This window comes from Anomalospiza imberbis, chromosome 23 (assembly GCF_031753505.1).
Source record: "Anomalospiza imberbis isolate Cuckoo-Finch-1a 21T00152 chromosome 23, ASM3175350v1, whole genome shotgun sequence".
NCBI lineage: Eukaryota > Metazoa > Chordata > Aves > Passeriformes > Viduidae > Anomalospiza > Anomalospiza imberbis.
The window spans coordinates 7,684,186-7,703,472 of NC_089703.1; the positions used below are offsets into that span (position 1 = coordinate 7,684,186).

General features: G+C 42.4%; 3 protein-coding genes and 1 long non-coding RNA gene across 5 annotated transcripts; 2 read left to right on the top strand and 2 right to left on the bottom strand.

Annotated features, from left to right (window-relative positions):
* Positions 1-1,449: 1,449 nt before the first annotated feature.
* Positions 1,450-11,515, bottom strand: LZIC (leucine zipper and CTNNBIP1 domain containing). 2 transcript variants are annotated; one of them, XM_068171553.1, is made up of 8 exons: positions 11,409-11,515; positions 10,284-10,425; positions 9,134-9,269; positions 8,552-8,650; positions 7,808-7,903; positions 5,978-6,059; positions 4,987-5,049; positions 1,450-1,523 (listed from the first exon to the last, which is right to left on the bottom strand). In XM_068171553.1, exons 2-7 carry the CDS (start codon positions 10,382-10,384, stop codon positions 4,991-4,993), a joined length of 573 nt encoding a protein of 190 aa, XP_068027654.1. In that variant the 5' UTR covers positions 10,385-10,425; positions 11,409-11,515; the 3' UTR covers positions 1,450-1,523; positions 4,987-4,990. The 2 variants fall into 2 exon arrangements, with proteins under 2 accessions (XP_068027654.1, XP_068027652.1); XM_068171551.1 differs by lacking the exon at positions 1,450-1,523 and having other exon boundaries at positions 2,928-5,049; positions 11,409-11,433.
* Positions 11,351-15,314, top strand: NMNAT1 (nicotinamide nucleotide adenylyltransferase 1). Its single transcript, XM_068171550.1, has 5 exons — positions 11,351-11,498; positions 13,075-13,249; positions 13,647-13,830; positions 13,999-14,144; positions 14,520-15,314. Exons 2-5 carry the CDS (start codon positions 13,126-13,128, stop codon positions 14,936-14,938), a joined length of 873 nt encoding a protein of 290 aa, XP_068027651.1. The 5' UTR covers positions 11,351-11,498; positions 13,075-13,125; the 3' UTR covers positions 14,939-15,314.
* LOC137461800 (uncharacterized) lies at positions 15,024-17,965 on the bottom strand. The gene is made up of 2 exons (XR_010993488.1): positions 17,647-17,965; positions 15,024-17,616 (listed from the first exon to the last, which is right to left on the bottom strand). It is a non-coding gene; the product is annotated as an uncharacterized lncRNA (long non-coding RNA).
* Positions 16,922-19,075, top strand: RBP7 (retinol binding protein 7). Its single transcript, XM_068171554.1, has 4 exons — positions 16,922-17,446; positions 17,964-18,142; positions 18,399-18,500; positions 18,825-19,075. Exons 1-4 carry the CDS (start codon positions 17,374-17,376, stop codon positions 18,873-18,875), a joined length of 405 nt encoding a protein of 134 aa, XP_068027655.1. The 5' UTR covers positions 16,922-17,373; the 3' UTR covers positions 18,876-19,075.
* Positions 19,076-19,287: the final 212 nt, after the last annotated feature.

Genomic DNA, 19,287 nt, shown 5'->3' on the forward strand with positions numbered 1-19,287 from the left:
CGGGGGAGGGACCCGCCGCGTCCCGGCGCCCAGGGCAGCGGCGGCGCCGCAGGCAGCGCCCGGCAGCCGGCCGGGAGGAAGGGGCGGGGACGCGGGGCAGGGCCGGGCCGGGGAAGGGGCGGGCAGGGCCGGGGACGGCTGCGGCCGCCGCCCGCTGCGGGAACGGAGCCTCGCCGCCGGGACACACCGGCAAGCACTCACCTGAGAAACGTCCTCTGGACGGGCGCGCTGCCGAGGTCCCGGGGCTCCTGCTGTCCCTGCCGGCCCGGGATCCATCGCAGCGGGGCGCGGGGCCGCTGCTCAGGAACACTGCGCTAAGAAAGTTAAAGACACTGCAACGTCCAGTACAGCTTGAGCCAATTCAGCCAGTACAGAAAATGCCAACCTCCAACTAGAATAAGTGGCCATTTGGTCATTGAAGCACTCAAAAATAAAAGTAATGCTGCACTTATATTGACTTATATTGAAGAAGAGTAAAACCCCAGTGAACACAGAGAGGAATTAATTAAAACTAAAAACCAAGGAAGACAGAAGCCACTAAAGGCTCTTCACCCTGCTCTATCACTCATCTGCATTATGGTTTCCCACTAGGTTAACAGTAACCCTGCTTCCTTACAGGGTGCATTGGTGAGGCCAGCAAGGCAAGCACAAAATTCCTGGAGATGAAAATGCTTTGTGAACCAAGTGTTATTTAGTAAAATGTATCTGCTTTCCACTCGGTATTTAACTTAATTGCACAAAGATAGTCACAGTAATGAAATAGGTGGCACTTCCTTTAACAGCTTGATACTTAATGACATCAAAGCCCGATGCCACTGAAATCCAAACCCCACTGCCAGCTAATGAAGGGCTTAACATGAAAGCCTCTGCAAAGAGCAAACCCAAGCCTCTGACAGGAACAGGAATGGTGCAAATGTGCTGGGATCTGAGATCACTGGCACATACCCACAGCACAGCAGGCAGTAATGATTATTAATTATTTAAGAAAAGAACATAAGAGCTCCAGCATAACCTGAAAAAAATATGCAGAAGCATTGCACTGGGATCCTCCAGTTGGATTACTGTTAATTAGCACAGTACATGAGTCTGAGGGAAAGATCTAAAAGCATCTTATGCTAGTGGGAGCATATAATTAAGCCATCATTTGCATCCTTGCAATAGTATGAATTTCCTTACTGATAACATCATGGGCACAGCACCATTTTATGACTAAGTACTGTCTAGCTCTCCTAATTCAGCTGGCTGACTGTACAGCGGTGCAATGCAATCTTACACATCATCAATTTAACATCCTGCATTTATTTAGGAAGGGTTTTAGCAGGGAGAGATACCACAAGGCTTCCTCTGGCCTAGGAGAATTTTAAAATTATTGTCTTAAAACTGAGCTCCTGCCCCACCTTAGTTTATTCCCTTCAAGCTTACCGAGACGTTTAGCTATCAAGCAAGGTGACATCTTGCCATCAGTCACTTGTATCATCATAAGACATGATGGATGCTCAAGAGGCCTCTCAACTATGCTAGTTCTGCAAGAGATAGAGTAAAATATTGTTCATGTCTCGTGGGAATGCACGGAGCCTCCCACAGCAAACAGAACGTAGAACTGCACGTGATCAAATCCGTTACCTTCCCAATCATCACGCTGCTTGACCTAACCCTCAGCAAGGCAATGTCAGAAGTTTAATTATCTAAAGGTTAAGTCTAACATTTTTACAAGTATCGTATAAAGACTTGGTATTATTTTACAGAAATCTATCAGATTAAATGGATTTTTCAACAGCTTCTAATCTCTTGTTTAATGAGGCTGCTGTTTATTCTAGTTAGACAAAACTTCATGAAACCTTTTCTTCCGAACCCTTGCTTGACTTAGAAAAATTCTCTCAATTCACCCCATCCTTCCTGATCTCCATTTCTTTCTTAATCAGCCCTGAAATTCATTTAGGATTCCTTCACAGCACAGCTGCTTCCACCCTCCAAGTCCCTCTGTACTTGTTGGCATCCCCCTCTCATTAAGGGCTTCCAGCAGCATCTGCACACACAATCCCTGCTTTCATTATCCATGATTCAACCACACACAAGAATAATGAAAACTCTTTCTCTCCAAGATGTGTGTGGTACCCAATGAAGGACTAGTTTTTAGTTTGGAATCTCTTTTTCTTTTGTTAATTTATTTGTCAGACTTAGTCTGATAATTCAAATCCATCAAAATCATGCATCAATCCCACTTCAGCCACTAATGATACAGCCTGAACTGCCTGGCCATAGGGTGTCCTTAACACAGAGCTCTCCATCAAAATGAATTTGGCTTTTACAGGCAAAGTACCATGAGAAACTAAGGGATCTCTTAAGAAATCTTGTATTTTTTCTTCAACACAAACGTAACTTGCTACTTTTCCATTCAAGATCAAAGAAGGGAAATAACACAAGGAGACAAAGACAGAAGAAAGAGAAGCAGAATATTTGAAGCTTCAATTTTCTAACACTTTTTCTTTCAGATCAGTACAATCACTGAATTCACTCTATAGAGAAAGAAGATTAAAAAAGGAGGTTATATACGGCCAAAAAAGGACCTTGGGAACTTTGCTGATGTGTTTAAAGCTACTGTACTTTACAGTTCTTATTTCAGAAGTAAAATGATAAACAAAAAACAAAGCACTTTTAATCTTCAAAGCAATGTATGATCAATAACAACTTCACAGCACTTGATATTTAAGGATCATAATCTGTATTTTACTCCAGGAAAGAAAGATGTGTACAGAATGAGTGATCTGCCCAGGTCCAGCACTGAACTGGGGATGGAACTCACACATCACAAGCTTGTTTGTTAAACACAAACCCATGCTTTCATTTAGCAGTTGTTCTTCTGTTATCAGTTTTTATTTGAGGAAATCATTATTATAATAAATAGATTACGGACTTTTTTTTCCAGCCCCTGCAGAAACATTTGAAATGGTGGTGGAGGTACATCCCAGGATTATTTAGCAAAATATTTAGCACAACACACCAATTAACTCACTATGCCTGAAATCAATCTAACTATTTCAAGAGGCTACTTAACTACTGTGAGGGTCAACACATGAATAGCTTCACATCAGCAGCAGCTTCCTTGTTAAATCACATTTATGGTCAGGGCATTCTGCAGGACACAGCCAGTCTCTGGGTAGAGCTGATTTCTGACCCTTCACAGCTTCTGAGAAGACAAGTCTGACCCCACACACTGAGTCTTGCAATACTGATGCTGATCTCAGTCTCATCTTTGTCCATCTAAACCACCAGAGATCCTTCCAAGAGCAGAAGCAGCAGGATGTTGGAAAGATGTTCAGTCAAGGATCAATTTAATTGGAATGTTACAACTGCCTGCAGTACAGGTATTTGCAAAAATCCTGAAATATTTACAAACCAACTTAAAAAAGTTTCTCCTGGAAACTTGCACCTCTCAAACTACAAGGAAAAAATATTTCCATGTCATTGTACTGTAAACTTTTTGTGAGTGCTGAGAGATTTAATTTACATAATAATGCTGCAAGCAGGCTGGGGGTGCATGGGGAGAGTTCCTTAGCACCAGTAATGAGCAGAAAGGAAGAGAAGGCAGCTCCAGTCCCCACAGACTGTTTTGCTTCCCATAATTTCAGAGTCTAATAACGCCTTTTAATAAGCTGCTCCCAGCTATGAAGCTGCAATCAGCCTTTGTCAGAGAACACAATGCTGTCCCAGACAGGAAAATAGTTCTGCTGGCATGGACAAAAGACCCCTCCTCAATAAAGGCTTTCTAATAACAGGGAGAAAAAAGTTTATCAGTGAAAAACAAATTATGCTATCTATATCATGTATCCTTTCATTTCTTAAATGCTAGATGTCAAAATAGTAAAGCAAAATACAGTCTAGAAACACATTTATAGTCTACTCCAGTCCCAGTTCACAATTAGGCAAATGTGCTAATTTATAGGGTATTTATGCCCTGTAAGTGCACTCTAAATGACGACTGACCACGTTAATTTCCTGTTTATAGTCAATGCTACCTACTTAGTCTCTGAGCTAAAAATTCAACTACATGAGATTTCAAATCCCCCTAAGGCAAGTTTATTCATGATCCAGTGGAGACACAGACTCTCCTCCCCTCTCCAAAGCACCACCACTGAGACTGAATAACCCTTGCTCTGATCACATAACGGGAGCTTCCCCCCTCCTTTTAAAACTTGTTTCTACTTGCAAGCTATTTCATGCCCCCTCTGAAATACCAGCAGCGTGCAGTTATACACCAGAGCTGAAGGAAGAGCCAGGAAGAGCATCTCATTGCCATGTCCTATCAATTCCTGTCCTTCCAATACACAAGGTTAAAGGACTCCAGAAGCCTCCCCACAGGGCTGCCATTGTCCTCAGTCAGGGCTGGGACATAAAGTGCTCATTCATGTGCACAGCAAACAAGCAGCCAAGGGCCAGTGATCAGCATCCAGGCTCATTTTGGGTCTTCTGCAAACAGTTTGTAGAAAGATGGCATTTCAATAAACTACAGCCATTTTCCCAAAGCTTCAATGCTTTCCTAGCACAAACTACTTAGTAGGGAGTCCAGACAAAAATTAAGACAATGTGAAGAATCACCCAAAAAAATCATTAGGACCACTTCGTAAAAAGATCTGCTTGCTACAACCACATGCAAAAAGATTAAGTTTTAATAGTTAGAGAAATACACATTCAGAAAAGTTCAAAACAGCTGACTCTTTCCAAAGACAGTCATACCATGCTTTTGTTTTAGAGTTCCACTTAGTGTTCAGCCTCAGAGCTTGTATTACTTAAAGGGTACAGACACCAAGGTTCCAAAGTGCACTTAAGGCTGTTTACTTCATATCTTCTGGTTAAGGACCCAAGAGATTCAGGGCTTGGGTTTTTGTTTTGCTTTGCTTTTTTTCAACATGTTAGAAATAGAAAAACCAAATGCAGTGTGACCAAAATCCAGTGCTGCTGATAACTGGAGACACAAGCCTCACGAACCTCTTCATTGTTTTGCCTTTTCTACTTCAACACTTGCAAGAGCAAAGACTTTGTCTCCTGATCCTGAGGGGGGAAAAAGCATTTTCAGTAAGTATTAGTGGAAATTGTGAATTACCTTATATACAATTTAAATCAAGCACAACATTTTGAGGTCCAAAGAAATCAAACCTACATTGTGAAAACTAGAACACTTGAGCTAATTAAAAAAAAGCCCCACACAGGCTCGCCAGGTCTAGAGCAGCCATGTCCTACTGGGCCTGGCTGGGATGGAGCTCCCTTTTCCCCAGCTTCTCCTGTAGAGCTGTAATTTGGGTTTGTAGCTGGAATGGTGTTGGTGACACCCCCACACACAGAGCTACTGCCGAAGTCCCCTCTTGAAGGAGAGAGTTCTCACCTTGCTTACACTTCCAGGGAGGGCAGAGCTGAGAGGTAGGGCACCCTGACAGGCTGTTTGTACCCTGAGTTAGTCTGGCACGTTCCTGCCATTCATAGCCCTTTCATCCCAGTTTCAACTACTACTACAATGAACTGTGGTGCTTATTTAATACCTTTCGTAACTCAGCTCTGGATCTTGTCGACACAATCAGAGGTACGACAATCATGGCAGGAAAGTGCTTTAAAGCAGTATTTTGACAATGTGCCAATATCTGCCAAATTCTGTGCATCAAGCAGAGGACAAGGCTCTCCTGAAGAGAGTCTTTAATGCAAAAAAGATCTGTGTTTAACTTTAAGAGCAGCATCTCTGCTTGAGACAGACTATTCAAGTCTTCAGCGTGATGGACACCCTTGGCATTTCATGGACGTTTGGCATTGGATTTATTTTTCCTCATAATAGTGTATCAGAGTTTCATTGTTATTAAAACATATATTAACATTTAATGGCATGAATCTCTTGTTCATATATTCTCTTTCATAGGGGAAACAGACATACTTCTACCAACCAGTGTTCAATGAGGCAAAGGAATCAGAAGTTATGAGAATGAAAACTTACCAAGGTCAGTGGAGACTCTCTCAAACTGGCTCAGGGCTGTACCAGCATTTGTTGACAAGAACATCTCATCATCACCAGTGAGCTAAATCGAAAAATGCCACAACTGTGAAGCTGATACCTTAACTGTGCATATTCCCACCACCTACATGAGCTAGGACAGATTCCAGCAATTGTCCATTTGCAGCTTTTAAGGGGCAGTGTTATCGACCATACTGAAGCCTAAAACAAAAACAGAAGCTACTTCCCCTAGCACTGAATTTTCCCTCCCTGGCTCCTGTCAGCCCAGGCAGGACAGCATGTGCAGTGTCAGACATGCCTGCACATGCCAGTTTCAAGTTGATTTCCAGTGATCACTTCTTATTAAAAGGTCCCACTGCACCTGTGTACCTAAACTATGCCAAGGTGTCAATAACTTTTTTGTCACATGGTCAGTACAGTAATGAACTAAGATCTAAGCTTACTTCCTATCATCTACTGAGGAAAGCAAAAAAAAAAGCAGTCACTGCCAGCTTTGACCATGTTAAGAGCCACTGACCTAGAAATGGTTCTCTTCCTTTAAAGTGACATTTCCTCATGTATATTTTACTTTTATGTACATGCTCTGATGCCTTGTGACAGATGCCCATAAAATATTTACAATAATGAAGCAGTAACCTACATTTGGAAGGTTCAGATATGCTAAGTTAAAAGTCATTTAATTAGCCTCAGATACACATCTTTATTACAGCAAGGCATGTGTGTCAAACTCTTCACAGTGTTTGCGTCAGTTTATTTATAAGAAATATAAAAATCAGGTACAGATATTCAGGATGATGTTGGAATGAAGGAAAACGTATTACTTACCTGCCTTTGCTGGCGTTGTAAGCAAGCATACAGCTACTTAACATTTTGCAAGGTTGAGCAGACAAACAGGCAGTATTTGCTGCCATTGTTCACATCCAGAACAGATGTGAGACTACTGTCCTAGCAAGCCCTCTGTGCAGCAGGCTACTGATCATTTAAAAAGATGAAGAGGATAGGTCAGAGTATGGTGAGGTGGCCTGATGTTGTGGTCCAAGGAACTCATTCCAAGAGGATTAGATAGCTTCGTGCATTCAGTTCACAATCTTACCTAGCCTTTACATAGCTGCAAAACATTTTTTTTCCTCTGACACTCAAGCAATAAAATATTGGGAAAGCCTTTGCTTTGGAAGCTACTTGGATTGCAGCTCCTTTAAGTACCGCACTTGATCTTTTCCATTACATTCCTTCATTTCCTAAAAAAGCTGAAGTACAGAGATACACAGCAACCCACTTTCTTCATATACCATCCACAAAGAGAAGTGACTTCTCTTCCTCCCTCTGGTGGCAAACCCAGGGCTTTTTCTGCCAGTGATGGATCACTGGGGCAACAATGAATTTATCACTCATCACTCCAACTTCTTTTTCTCATACCCAGGCACAATCAATATTATACAAGTGAAGCTGGACACATGTCAGAGGTCTCGAATAGCTCCTGATGAATTGGTGGTAGATGGCCAGTAAAAGACTTGTTTTGTAGCTTTTATAAATACCATCACCTTGTACCAGCTGGTGTGTGATTCATGCACACAGCCCACCAAAGGAAGCATTTAAAAGTAGAAACAGCCATATAGAAAGGTACCAAACTACTTGATACGTGTTCAGCATCAGAAAGTTTGGCATTAAAATGGAAGGACATTTATGTAATATAACAGCAAGTTGCCTTTTATTGCTTGCTTATAAAATTCTAATTTCTTACTTGAATTATTTCTAATTCCTCCTAAATAGGCAGAAAACTCTACTCACCTGACTATCATACCAACCCCTTACCTTCTCACCAAGCTTTCTGAGGGCAGTCAGGATTTCCAGTTTCTGTTGGGTGTACAGGTCTCGTGGCAACTTCCCAACCATTAAGTCTCTGTCCATCTGCACACCAGGGGAGAAAAAGTCAAAATATATAAGCTTCCCATTATTTTACCTAAAACAAGAGCATGAGAAATGCAACAGCCTAAAAATATCATCAGTAGTCATGGACCCACAGCAGTAAGGAACAGAGCTATGATTTGAAAGATGTCTGTGAAGTTTTTCTGAACGTTCAGCAAAATACTCTTTACCCCTAACCTTAATTCACTTGATTTCTCCAAACTTGGATCTCTTTTTATCAAAGGATGATAATCATTTAAATTATGTATTCACACATCACTGGTACATGGAGGAACCCCATTTGATTTCACTTTATCTGGATCTTCAATTTAGATCTCTGAAACATTGAGTGCACTCTCCAGCCCTCAGTACAATCACAGACTTTCTACTTGCAGTTTCCTCAGTTCACTCTGTTAATCCCATTTTTGCTTTGAAGCAGGGAGATAGAAGATAACTCAAGAAATACACATGGTTGCCCCATTACCTCAATAAACATTTAAAACTGAACAAATACTGAAAGAGAACTTCTCCATCTCTTTTGGACTTTACGACGAGTTGTCCAGCACACTCAGTGCTTTCCTTGCAATCATGACATACTTGAATCAGTCTGCCTCAAATAAACAGCTTTTGCAGTAAAACAGAAGCTTTCACCTCTGCCAGCCTTGTCCTCAATTGCCTCGGCTGCTTCTTTGCAAACATTCTAATCACTTCAGGAGTCTTAAATGCTTGGCTGATGGCTGCTTGTATTGCCTGCAAGGAGAAGAGCAAGAATGACCAGGACTAACAGGAATCACAAACCACAGCAGCAGGACGAGACTAATGAGGGCTGGAGAGCATTATCAGTATCCTCTGCATCATTTGATACACAGAGCTCATCTTTTTTTTTCATAACCATGGAAATGAATTTTTTTTTAAAATTACCTTTATAGAGGGCTTAAAGAATCCTCTAATTAACGTAACTGGACTGAGAAAGAGCTGTGAAACTTTTCATTACTATCCAGGTCTTAATCTCCTACAATGTTAAGGTTGCAATTCGTCAATGGGGCTTTTTCCCTTTTAAAATGAAGACACCTATCCAAGTTTTTTACATATACAAATGTATTAAATTAGAAAATACATTAGTTACATAGATCTAGATTTCACATTAACATTATAGTGAATCACTTGTATCTATTTGCTGTTTCATCTACTCCAGGCAGAACACGAAGTTTCTTAGCAACACATCATCCTTACCAGTTGCATGCCACTGAGCTCATCCACCAAGGTCATATCTCCAGACATAATCTTCTTCAGGGAGTCATCGAACTCACTCAGCTGCTCTAGAGTTTCTTTTTTGGTCTCTTCGTACTCATCTGCGTCCAGCTCCTCTCTAGGAGGACCCAAGGAGACACACTGATTCACAGGACTCAAGCTGAGACACGCCGTGGGGCACGGGGCACTGGGCCATAGCACGGAGCTTGTTCCCCAGGCAGCACTGAGGAGTTCCCATCCCTGCAGCCTGCTCTGCTCCGGCCCTCTCAGCTCCCGTCCAGCTCGCACTGCTGGGGTTTGCACCCCTCCCAGCCCCCTGCATGGTTCTACGCTCACTGACAAGGAAAAAGCCCTAGTAATAAACAGGACACCCCACACCTGGAGCAGTATCTCGACAAAAATACGTGGAGAGATTGTCCTGCCCAAAGCCGCAGTGAGTGAGATTATCTGAGAGGCCTACCTCCTCACCCAAAGCCATCCTCTTAGGAATAACTGATCCTGCTGTCTAAACCTTGCCAATTCCCAGGACAGCACCACCACCCCTTAGCAGCTCTAATTGTTCTTGAAAAAGACACCTACTGCTTGCACAAGCTAGAACTAGAGTCAGAAAGCATCTAAACACAGGGAGTTTAAATGCAACTACTGAAACAGATAAAAGCCCAACCTTCTTGATAATTCACTGGCTCAAATGGTATCAACCCACAGAAGAGGAATACAAAATCGCATGAAAAGTCAGACAAACTAAAAAGTAAACAATGCAAACCCCCCCCAGGCATCTATAACTGTAAGATAAACCAAAAGAGCCGCAAAAGGCATTTGTTCACTGCTATTAAAAATCCCATAGAAAAATTGTGATTTTTGGGAACAGCTAATAAAACTTTAAAAGTCACACTGAAATATAGCATTTCAAAGAAAATACTGGGTATTTCTGCTTGCATTTTTCTCAGATATATAAAACAATCTTAATAAAGGTTTTTTAAAAGTAATTTTTACTGACACAAATTTCCTACCTAATTTAAAAACAGAAAGCCACAGCAAAACACAAAAAAAATAAGGCCCCCCCCAAGATTTTTGAAAGGTACCACTTAAGAAAAATACTACCATATAAGAGGAAAGCAACTATTTTTATTACCTGCATTCTTCCAGATCTTGAAGTTGCTGCATTAATCTGTCCAACTGCTCCTCCAAGTTTTGTTTTAGTTTACTGGTCTCTGTTGTTCCTCTTGAAGCCATTTTCTGTTTTCATATGAAAATGTTGTTTTTACATGACACTCCTAAGAGAAAGTACATTTTATTGTTTATACCAACAACTTAAAACGTATTTAAAGTGCTCTAAATATTACAATTATCCAGTATCTTGCTGATGGAATGTTTAATCACAACACCCGAAGATCCTTGCAGTGGAAATACAGAAGTGTCAGGCGGGCCCACAGAATTATCTTCACAGCAAGAGGCGGTTCACTAGGGCACCCCAACAGCCACAGCACGTCAAATCAAGCAGCAATTACTGAAACACGGAGGCCCCGCTCTATGGAACAACAGGTTCGACTCTTCAACGGCCCCGTGGAACGCTGTTCGGGCGGCAGCCCGGGCGCAGGCGTCTGGGGCAGCCGAGCGAGCCAGCGCTGCCCGGGGATCGTGCCGGGGCGGCCGGGGCGCGGGGCCAGCGGGCCATCCCGGCCTCCCAGCGCTCTGGGGGAACGCGGCCCTCCCCGCACCGGGGCGAGCGGCCTGCGCGGGGGAGAAGGCGGATCTCGGCCGCTACCCGGGGCCCGCCTGCCCGTTCCCCGGCCGGGCTCCGGCCCCGCTCTCCCCCGTCCGTCCGTCCGCCCGCCCGGCCCCGGACCCCTCACCCCTCCGCCGGGCGGGCCGCGTCAGGGCGGGCCCCTCCCGCTGCCGCTGCCGCGGCGCCGCTTCCGCCGCGCCCGGGCCAATGAGCGCCAGCGGCCCCGCGGGCCCGGCCGAGCGCGGGTGAGCGGCGACAGCGCGGGGGCAGCGGGGACGGGCAGCGGGGCCGGCGCCGGGGAGAGCGGGGCCGCGGACGTGAGCGGGCTCACCGCGGAGGGGCGGCGGGGGGTGCTCGCTGTGCGAGGACCGGACCCCTGCAGGCCCGCGGGGGCGCAGAGCCGCGGGAGGGTGTCAGTGAAGCGCCCAGCGACGCCCACGTCATGCTTATGGCCTGTATGTATAGCGAGATATAAACATTTGACAGGGTTTTGCCTCTGAGGCATAAACGAGATTGAGCAAAGCGCCCTACCTGCTTATCCCCGGAAGGTGACTGGCAGGCTGGGCTCCAGAGCCATCCGAAGACCTGCTGTAGGCATATTTTGATGTCTTATAGTCTAAGGTGAGTTTATGAGGCAATGATTGCCTGTTTCTATAAACTGGAAAAGGGACACTTGACTAACTCCCGAAAAGGCACTCTATATTTCCATCTTAGATTTTTCTATATTTTTTGCACTTTTTTTTTTTTAAGGAAAAAATGAACCTTTTTCAGTTTTGCAGCCTGTGTCTCTCTGTTGAAAGTAGAATTTGTGCATTACAAAGGCAGTCTAATTCCTCTCCTCCCTGTTCCCATAGTAACTCTCCTAGCGGTGCCCCTGTGAAGGCTGCATTTCAAGTACCACCAGCCGTTCCACTGCTGAGCTACTCTGCAGTAATGAAGAATATTTTAAAAGTTTGTGAAACTACTGAAAGCACAGAAAAGCACTAGCACTTACAAAATATGAAGCCTCGCAAGAGTTCCTTTCATCTGCGGGCTGTTTGATGTTAGGACACAGTCGCTGTTCCAAGGTTTGGCTGTGATGGTGTCTCAGCGCTGTGGCTGCTGTGAACATCACTCAGCCTCTCTGTAAGGGAGACACAATGTGAGGGGGACCTCGTGGGATTTCTCCAGGTGGTGATGTTGCTGTAGAAACAATGGCAGACAATTCTGTGCTCCTCAGGATGTCTCGGACATCTCGCCAACAGCAACAGCCCATTGCAGCTCTCCTTTGTTAGGCCACGTGTGGGAAAACATCTTGGCAAGCCGGAATATTCTCAGGAAAGAATACAGAAACAAAAATGTGTGTGAGGTGTGAGGAGAAGTTAAATGATAAATAGTGAAATTTCCTTATTTTCAGCAATTCTTAAGCAGCTTTCTGAAACTGAAGTTCAGAATTGGAACAGAACTGTAGTATTTTAGAAAAGGGAAATACTGGGTTTAGAAAACCCTCAGTATTTAATTGCAGCTTTTACTAAACTTCTGTAAGTTACTATTCTTCTCTCACCTTTTCCACTGGTACGCCTAACACTTGCTGCAACACAAAGCAGACTGACTTTTCTCATATTTAGTCCATAGCACTCTCTTCCCACATATCATGCTGAATTATAAAAATTACCCCATTTACATTTTATATTTCAGAAAATGTAAATAAATCCCAAATGAAGAAATGTTGATGCTGTTCTCCTCCAGAATTTAATACAATATAATATGTGACACAGTCTTGGTTTTACAGGTCACACTAGGAATGGTCACAGGATTTCTCCCTGTAAGCACTAGAAGGAAGTTACTTAACAAGAGGGAAGTTCCCTGCCCATGTCTCTTGGCAGCTGATTGGCACTGGCATCTTAAAAAAGGTGCAAAGTTCTAATAAAGTTTGTCCTGCAACCAGGACAGATAATCTCTCCAAATGAAGTTTAAAAGCATGAGCTGCTTTTCTTCAGAGTGGGCAGTATGCCGTCCTCTCTGGGCAAGCAGCCTTTTTGCAGTGATTTCTTATTTTATTCACTTAGAAATTGGACAAGGAGCTGTCACATGAACAGTCACAGGCCAGGTTGATGGAAGAAAAATACAGCATTCAATTTGATCTTGACATTTTGTCTCCTGCTTATTGGCAGCACAAGTAAGTAAGAGTATCTCTTTCTTATCCCATTTCTTGTAGTGGCTGGTACCTGGCACCAGCCTTGTCCACTCGGCTCCGTGGCTGTGAGCAATGGCAATGGAAGATCCTGACAGGAAGACTGAAGTGGTGCTGCTGGCCTGTGGGTCCTTCAATCCCATCACCAACATGCACCTGAGGCTGTTTGAGCTGGCTAAAGACTACTTCCATGAAACAGGTAGGATGGTAATTTATATCATTTGCAATAGCTTTGTGACAGTGACAGATATTTAGCAAATGCTAATTAGATATTGAAGCTGATATGTGTTTATGTCTTACACAAAACCATGTAGGCCATTATGAGAGAACTCATTTATGTGTTGCTTATTACTGATTTTAATGAGCTAAAGCACAGAGTTTATAGTTAATAGAAATATATCTTTCTAATACATCTTACTAACTCCTTCATTGTGCTGCCCTGACAGTGCAGGAGTGTCCTGTATTTTTCCACAGGGTTGGCTATCAGCTGCCGTTGCAGTGCATAATGGTTATGTCACAGGTTAAATACAATGCAGGGGAAGTAACATCTGCTCAACCACTTCTCATGTTCTTGTGTGATATGTTTTTTTCCACAGGAAAATACAAAGTAATCAAAGGCATCATTTCACCAGTGGGTGATGCGTATAAGAAGAAAGGTCTGATCAGTGCGAATCACCGAGTGACTATGGCAAAACTGGCTACAAAAAACTCAGATTGGGTGGAAGTTGATGACTGGGAAAGCTGCCAGAGCGAGTGGTTGGAAACACTCAAGGTTTTAAGGTATGCTTCAGCCAACCTCTAAAAAGTCTCATGAACCTATAGAAGGATTAAGAATGGTTTTTAAGTCTAACAAGTTTGGATAATTGCAGAGAGAGGTTCTTTGGTAGGCCATACTATCCCAAATTTTTCCTACATCTTTAAAATACCTAAAATACATCTGTTTTGCAGGTATCACCATCAAAAGCTCTTATCCGCTGATGTCACTAATAGTCTGCAGGATGCTGTGCCCATAACAAAGCTGGGACGGAAGAGGAAACAGGAACCAAACAGGCATGACCCCATTAAAAAGAAAAATCAGACTCCAGTTGTAAAAAGTTAAGTCTGTTTGCAAATTAGATGGTTAATGATCCTTGTTATTTCAAGAGAGTTGCACTGATGAGTAACTTTTATGGTAGCTCTTGGTTCTGATGTCACTCAGTAACTTTATTCCCTTAGATTCCACAGCATGAGGCATTAGATCCCTTTAATGAAAGGACTCCCATAACCTTTATTCAGAAAAATTCTGTGTTATGGCTACTAATTATAATTTATATACTCTGAATCTTTTTTTTAAATTTCATTCCATTGTCTCGTGTTAACCAAAGATACAGAGAGAGAGGGAGCCAAGAAATTAAACGTCCCTGTCAAGTTTGCTAAAATCTGCCAAGCCCCAAACAAAGCCCTATTTCTCATTTAATTTTCTCTTTAAGGTGTCCCACAGGTTAAACTGCTCTGTGGAAGTGACATGCTGGAATCTTTTGGAGTCCCCAATCTGTGGAAGTTGGAGGACATCACTGAAATTGTGGAAAAACACGGCCTTGTGTGTATCAGTAGGGCTGGAAACAACGTTCAGAAATTCATCTATGAATCGGATATTTTGTGGAGACATAAGAATAACATTCACCTTGTGGAAGAATGGATCACAAATGATATTTCCTCCACCAAGATCCGGAGAGCCCTGCGGAGGGGCCAGAGCATTCGTTACCTGGTGCCTGACGTGGTGCGGGCGTACATCGAGAAGAACGGGCTGTACAGTCCCGAGAGCGAGGACAGGAATGCAGGGGTGGTCCTGGCTCCCTTACAGAAATATGCCAGTGACCCTAAGAGCTCACAGGCACTGAACAACTGACTTAGTGTCTGCTGTGAAAAAAACTACATTTCAGTACAGGAAAGGGTGTTTTCTAGGGGTGGTTGGGGGTTTCTCTTAGGTAAACAGTGGGCTAATTCTGTATATCTGTAGTTAGTAATGAGGTTTGGTGCCCTCAGTGATAGGACCTGCACAACCTTTTTCAAGTCCAGTAATAAGATTTTCACATTTTAGTGTTTTGTCCCAGTGCACTGAAGTGAGTAAGAATTCACATTGGTACATGAAAATTGCAAACGTTTAAGCAAAACAAATGAAAATGTTCTGGTTAGTTTTAACTCAAACTGCTCTGCTGTTTATAAAACAGTAACAAATAATTTTAATAACTTACAGTGTCTTAACAAAGTTATCTGATTTCAAGGTGTACCATTTACTTAGAGTGAATCTATGTAATTTTTTTTAATTGTCAGCATATGGTTCACCTCAAAAGAATTATTTAGCTCTATCCTGGAAGGGAAGAATTTCCTCCTGGCTGAAGTGGTGCTAGGTATAGCATGCTTTGAGCTGCTTGCCTTTGAGATATGCAGCTGCTTGTTTGCTGTCATGCAGCTTGCTTCCAGAAATGTCTTGTACTTTACTTTTCCATTCATGTTTCCAGAGCTGTAATGTTAAGCTCAGTATTGTTTCTGATGGAAGGACAAACCTACCTCAGGAACTGGTTTAAAGCCATTGATTTAATAGATAGAAATTAATAATAGTGTCATTGCACTGATTTTCAGACACTTGTCCCTTTATTACAAATAATAACATTTCTTTCAAATAATAAAGTTTATTTTAGTTTTGAGCCATAAGTGGAATATAATCATATATAGCCAGAATTGTTTTCTGTGACTAGAGAGAAAATGGTAGGATATCAATACTGATCATAAGTGAAATATTTTTCTTTTCTATAAATCTGGTTTTGAATCTAACAGTGTATTGTCTATATTATGTGAACATGAGCTATATTGTCTATATTATGTGAACATGCGACTGTTGTGGTGATAGAATTCTACCTCCTTTTATTTGCTGCTATCTCATTTTTGTTTGTATTATGTGCCTTATTAAGAATGGCAAGGTTTGCAAGCCACTTCTCATGAATCAACAACTCTTTAGAGGTCTTTGTATGAGGTTTAAGTACTGATTTACAGAAAGAAGGACCACACCCCAGACCATCTGCATCATTTAAATTAAAATGTTATATCTGGGCTTTGGCACAGGATTTACCAAGTACTGACTTTGCTTGCAGGAGTCAGTAGTATTGCAACAGTGCTTTACTACCATAACCTCAGAACACCAAATTGTGGGTGAAATGTTACTATTTGAGTGGAGAGGAAACAGTCATTTTCATTTCTCAGTGCCATTCTTGTTTTAGTGTAGGTTAGAGGACAATATCCAGCTGCAGACAGGAAAGAAGCTTTGACGTCCTGAGTTCCTACTTGCGTGATTCTGTGAGTCATATGGATCAAACTGCCAGCTCCAAAAATGGAGCTAAACTGTGGGGAAACTTCTTTGCAAAATATTATCCTTCTTATGCAGCCTATCACAAGTCAGTAAATAAATAAATGTAGTAGGTATAGGTGTGTTTCCTCTCCTCTAAATCCTTATTTCCTCACTTCAAATTCCCCAAGTCCTTTCTCTTCAAAGTCAAGCATTTTTTATTCAGTTTTCAAAACACATTGCTGGGTCATCAGGGACTTCTCTCGCTTCTTTGCTGAAGGTGAAGCCCAGCACAAGCTTATCTGCTGCGTCATGTGCTCTGCTGCCTGTGTGTTCTGCCACATGTGTAACATCTAATAAAGCCTCAGTGGGAACACCTCCTGTATCAGCTCTCCTTTATGTGTCAAGAACAGACAGCAAAGGCAGGCGCTGCATGTCCTATATACACAAGATTACTCTGTGAATTCTGTTTACTACTCACTCCAGACATAAACCAACACGATATAATTCTTATCTCTGTGCCGTAGGTATTGCTTTAAAATCTGTTGATATAATACAATGCACAGTTTAACAGTCAATCCATGTCTGTTCAAGTACAGCCTGTCTTTACAGGGGTACATCACCTTACCAACAGATATCTGGATTGCAGATCATAAAGCTCAGATCTAATAAACTTGCAGGAAATCTTAGTAATGACAAAATCAGTCCCTTTAAAGTATACAAGATGGACAAAATGGTTTAAACCATTTTTTTGCTTGCATTGTGGCTCTTGGGCTATTAACATTTGCTCCACACAGATTTCAGACACGATGAACTTTTCCCTCCAACACAGCTGAAGCCATTCTACAAATACCCTCTCACCCACTGGCTCAACAGCAGCACCCTTCCCCTCCAGCAGAAAGGCCCTGTGATGTAATCCCACCCACAGCCTGCCCTATAAAAGACCTGGCTAGAAAATTACATTTGCATTTTTGACTGGATCTTCCTTCTACTGTCTGGCAATGCCTGTGGATTTCAGCGGAACCTGGAACCTTGTCAGCAATGACAACTTCGAAGGGTATATGGTGGCCTTAGGTAGGCGAAAATACCTGTTTCTGTCCTTACCCTTTCTCCTTTAAGGGTCCTCTTGAATTTTAAGGACTGCCCTTCATTTCATCCTATTTAAGGTATAGAACGCCTTAAAGAGAGTCTTGTTAATTCTTTCACTGCCTTTCCTCTGACAAAGGATGAGAATAGACATTAACCTCTTGCTAAGTGGGGGTAAAGTCTGAAACCTAGTTTGGGTGTCTCTGTGGGGGAAGCCAACTGTCTCCAGGAGTCTTCTGGCTAAAAGTCCTAAAAATGTCGCATAGGAATTGTAAAACAACTGAGTAAACTGGTTTTCAAAGAGTAAAAATACAAGAGGACAACTTACTCTGTGTAACATGCAGCTTTAAACAAAGCAAAAGGTTCCAATAAAACAACAAAATGCTGCATAGCAGTAAGGTCAAACTACTGTAAGAAATGCTTCTGGTAGTAATAAAGGTTAATTCCTGGCTGCCAGAATTGCTGGTGATAAATGCAACTCTGATGTTTCTGCCTTCTGTCCAAGGTATTGACTTTGCAACACGCAAATTAGCAAAAATGCTGAAGCCTCAGAAAGTGATCAAACAAGACGGTGATTCATTCTATATCCATACCACTAGCACATTCAGAGATTATTTGCTTGAATTCAAAGTTGGAGAAGAGTTTGAGGAAGATACTAAAGGCTTGGATAACAGAAAATGCAAGGTAAGAGGGAATATATGAGGATGTGAACAAATTAAAATGCCGTGATCAATCCAAGTACTTGAGCTGAAATTGTTTCAAGAATAATATTTGTAGTGCGAGACAGCAGTAGGAGCCTGAGTTACAAACAAGGAGTGTCACTTTCACTCTGGGGTAGCATCCAGGTCCTCTTTGATCCAGGAAAATGCACATTTTCTGCAAGTATCTTGCAGAACTGAGACAGACATGCAGAAGCACCTTTTTGTTCCCTGTTCTATAGAGCCTCGTTACCTGGGAAAATGACAAACTTGTCTGTGTCCAGACTGGTGAGAAGAAGAACAGGGGCTGGACTCACTGGCTCGAAGGGGATGACCTCCACCTGGTATTGACTTCAGATTTCTACTAATTATATCTCTGTGTGGCAAAAATTTGATTTATAACGTGGTCATGGTGTGCATATGTCTTCTAGCTCTGTAGGATGTGTAATGGATGGTACACTGTGAGCACATTCTGCTTTGAAACAGCTTCACTGTTTCACTGTCATGTGCAGTTAAATTTAAGTTATCAGCATGGCCAGAACGGAGGCAAATGATCCATGTTCAGTTTTGGAAGCAGTTCCTTTGATTACTATAGGTATCTACTATACTCTTGGGTTTTCTCTTTGTTTATTTTTGTTTTAGTTTTTTTTTTTTTTTTTTTTTGGCAGGAGCTTCGTTGTGAGAATCAAGTCTGTAGACAGGTCTTCAAGAGAGCTTGAATCTGTGTGGTGTGCTGGGTCCTGCCTGCAGGGACAGCTCTGCACAGGAGCCTCGTGTCCAGTGAGGGCTCTACAGACAAGAACTGACTCCTGTACCTGTGAACCTGAATGATCTGAAGTTTCTGGCTCAGGAAATAAGTCTGCTGTTGCCAGTGTTAAAGGTCTGATTTTTGCTAATAAATGCCCCAAACTAATCTTAAGTCTCTTGCTTTTGAATATGTTTTTGGAGGAAAAAAACCAACCCAAAACATAAGTGATGAGGCCTAGGTCTCTAGGTAATCAAAAGTCAGTTAAAAGGAGAAAACCTGCCAATTCTAAGAGGCATTCAAAGAGGCAAACAAAACAGGGGAAACGGGGTGCTGATAGAGAAAGGAAGATAACAAATAATGAAGCCAACAACAAAAGGTATGAA

What these genes read in the sequence shown, in the direction of transcription:
- LZIC (XM_068171553.1), bottom strand. Translation starts at nt 10,384, where the DNA reads ATGGCTTCAAGAGGAACAACAGAGACCAGTAAACTAAAACAAAACTTG. An exon ending in CAAGATCTGGAAGAATGCAG is followed by an intron (nt 9,270 to 10,283) that starts GTAATAAAAATA and finishes GGGTCCTCCTAG; the next exon opens with AGAGGAGCTGGACGCAGATG. An exon ending in TGAGGACAAGGCTGGCAGAG is followed by an intron (nt 7,904 to 8,551) that starts GTGAAAGCTTCT and finishes CCTGGTGTGCAG; the next exon opens with ATGGACAGAGACTTAATGGT.
- NMNAT1 (XM_068171550.1), top strand. Translation starts at nt 13,126, where the DNA reads ATGGCAATGGAAGATCCTGACAGGAAGACTGAAGTGGTGCTGCTGGCC. An exon ending in GAAACACTCAAGGTTTTAAG is followed by an intron (nt 13,831 to 13,998) that starts GTATGCTTCAGC and finishes TCTGTTTTGCAG; the next exon opens with GTATCACCATCAAAAGCTCT. An exon ending in TCAGACTCCAGTTGTAAAAA is followed by an intron (nt 14,145 to 14,519) that starts GTTAAGTCTGTT and finishes TTTCTCTTTAAG; the next exon opens with GTGTCCCACAGGTTAAACTG.
- RBP7 (XM_068171554.1), top strand. Translation starts at nt 17,374, where the DNA reads ATGCCTGTGGATTTCAGCGGAACCTGGAACCTTGTCAGCAATGACAAC. An exon ending in TGGATAACAGAAAATGCAAG is followed by an intron (nt 18,143 to 18,398) that starts GTAAGAGGGAAT and finishes CCTGTTCTATAG; the next exon opens with AGCCTCGTTACCTGGGAAAA. An exon ending in AAGGGGATGACCTCCACCTG is followed by an intron (nt 18,501 to 18,824) that starts GTATTGACTTCA and finishes TTTTTTTGGCAG; the next exon opens with GAGCTTCGTTGTGAGAATCA.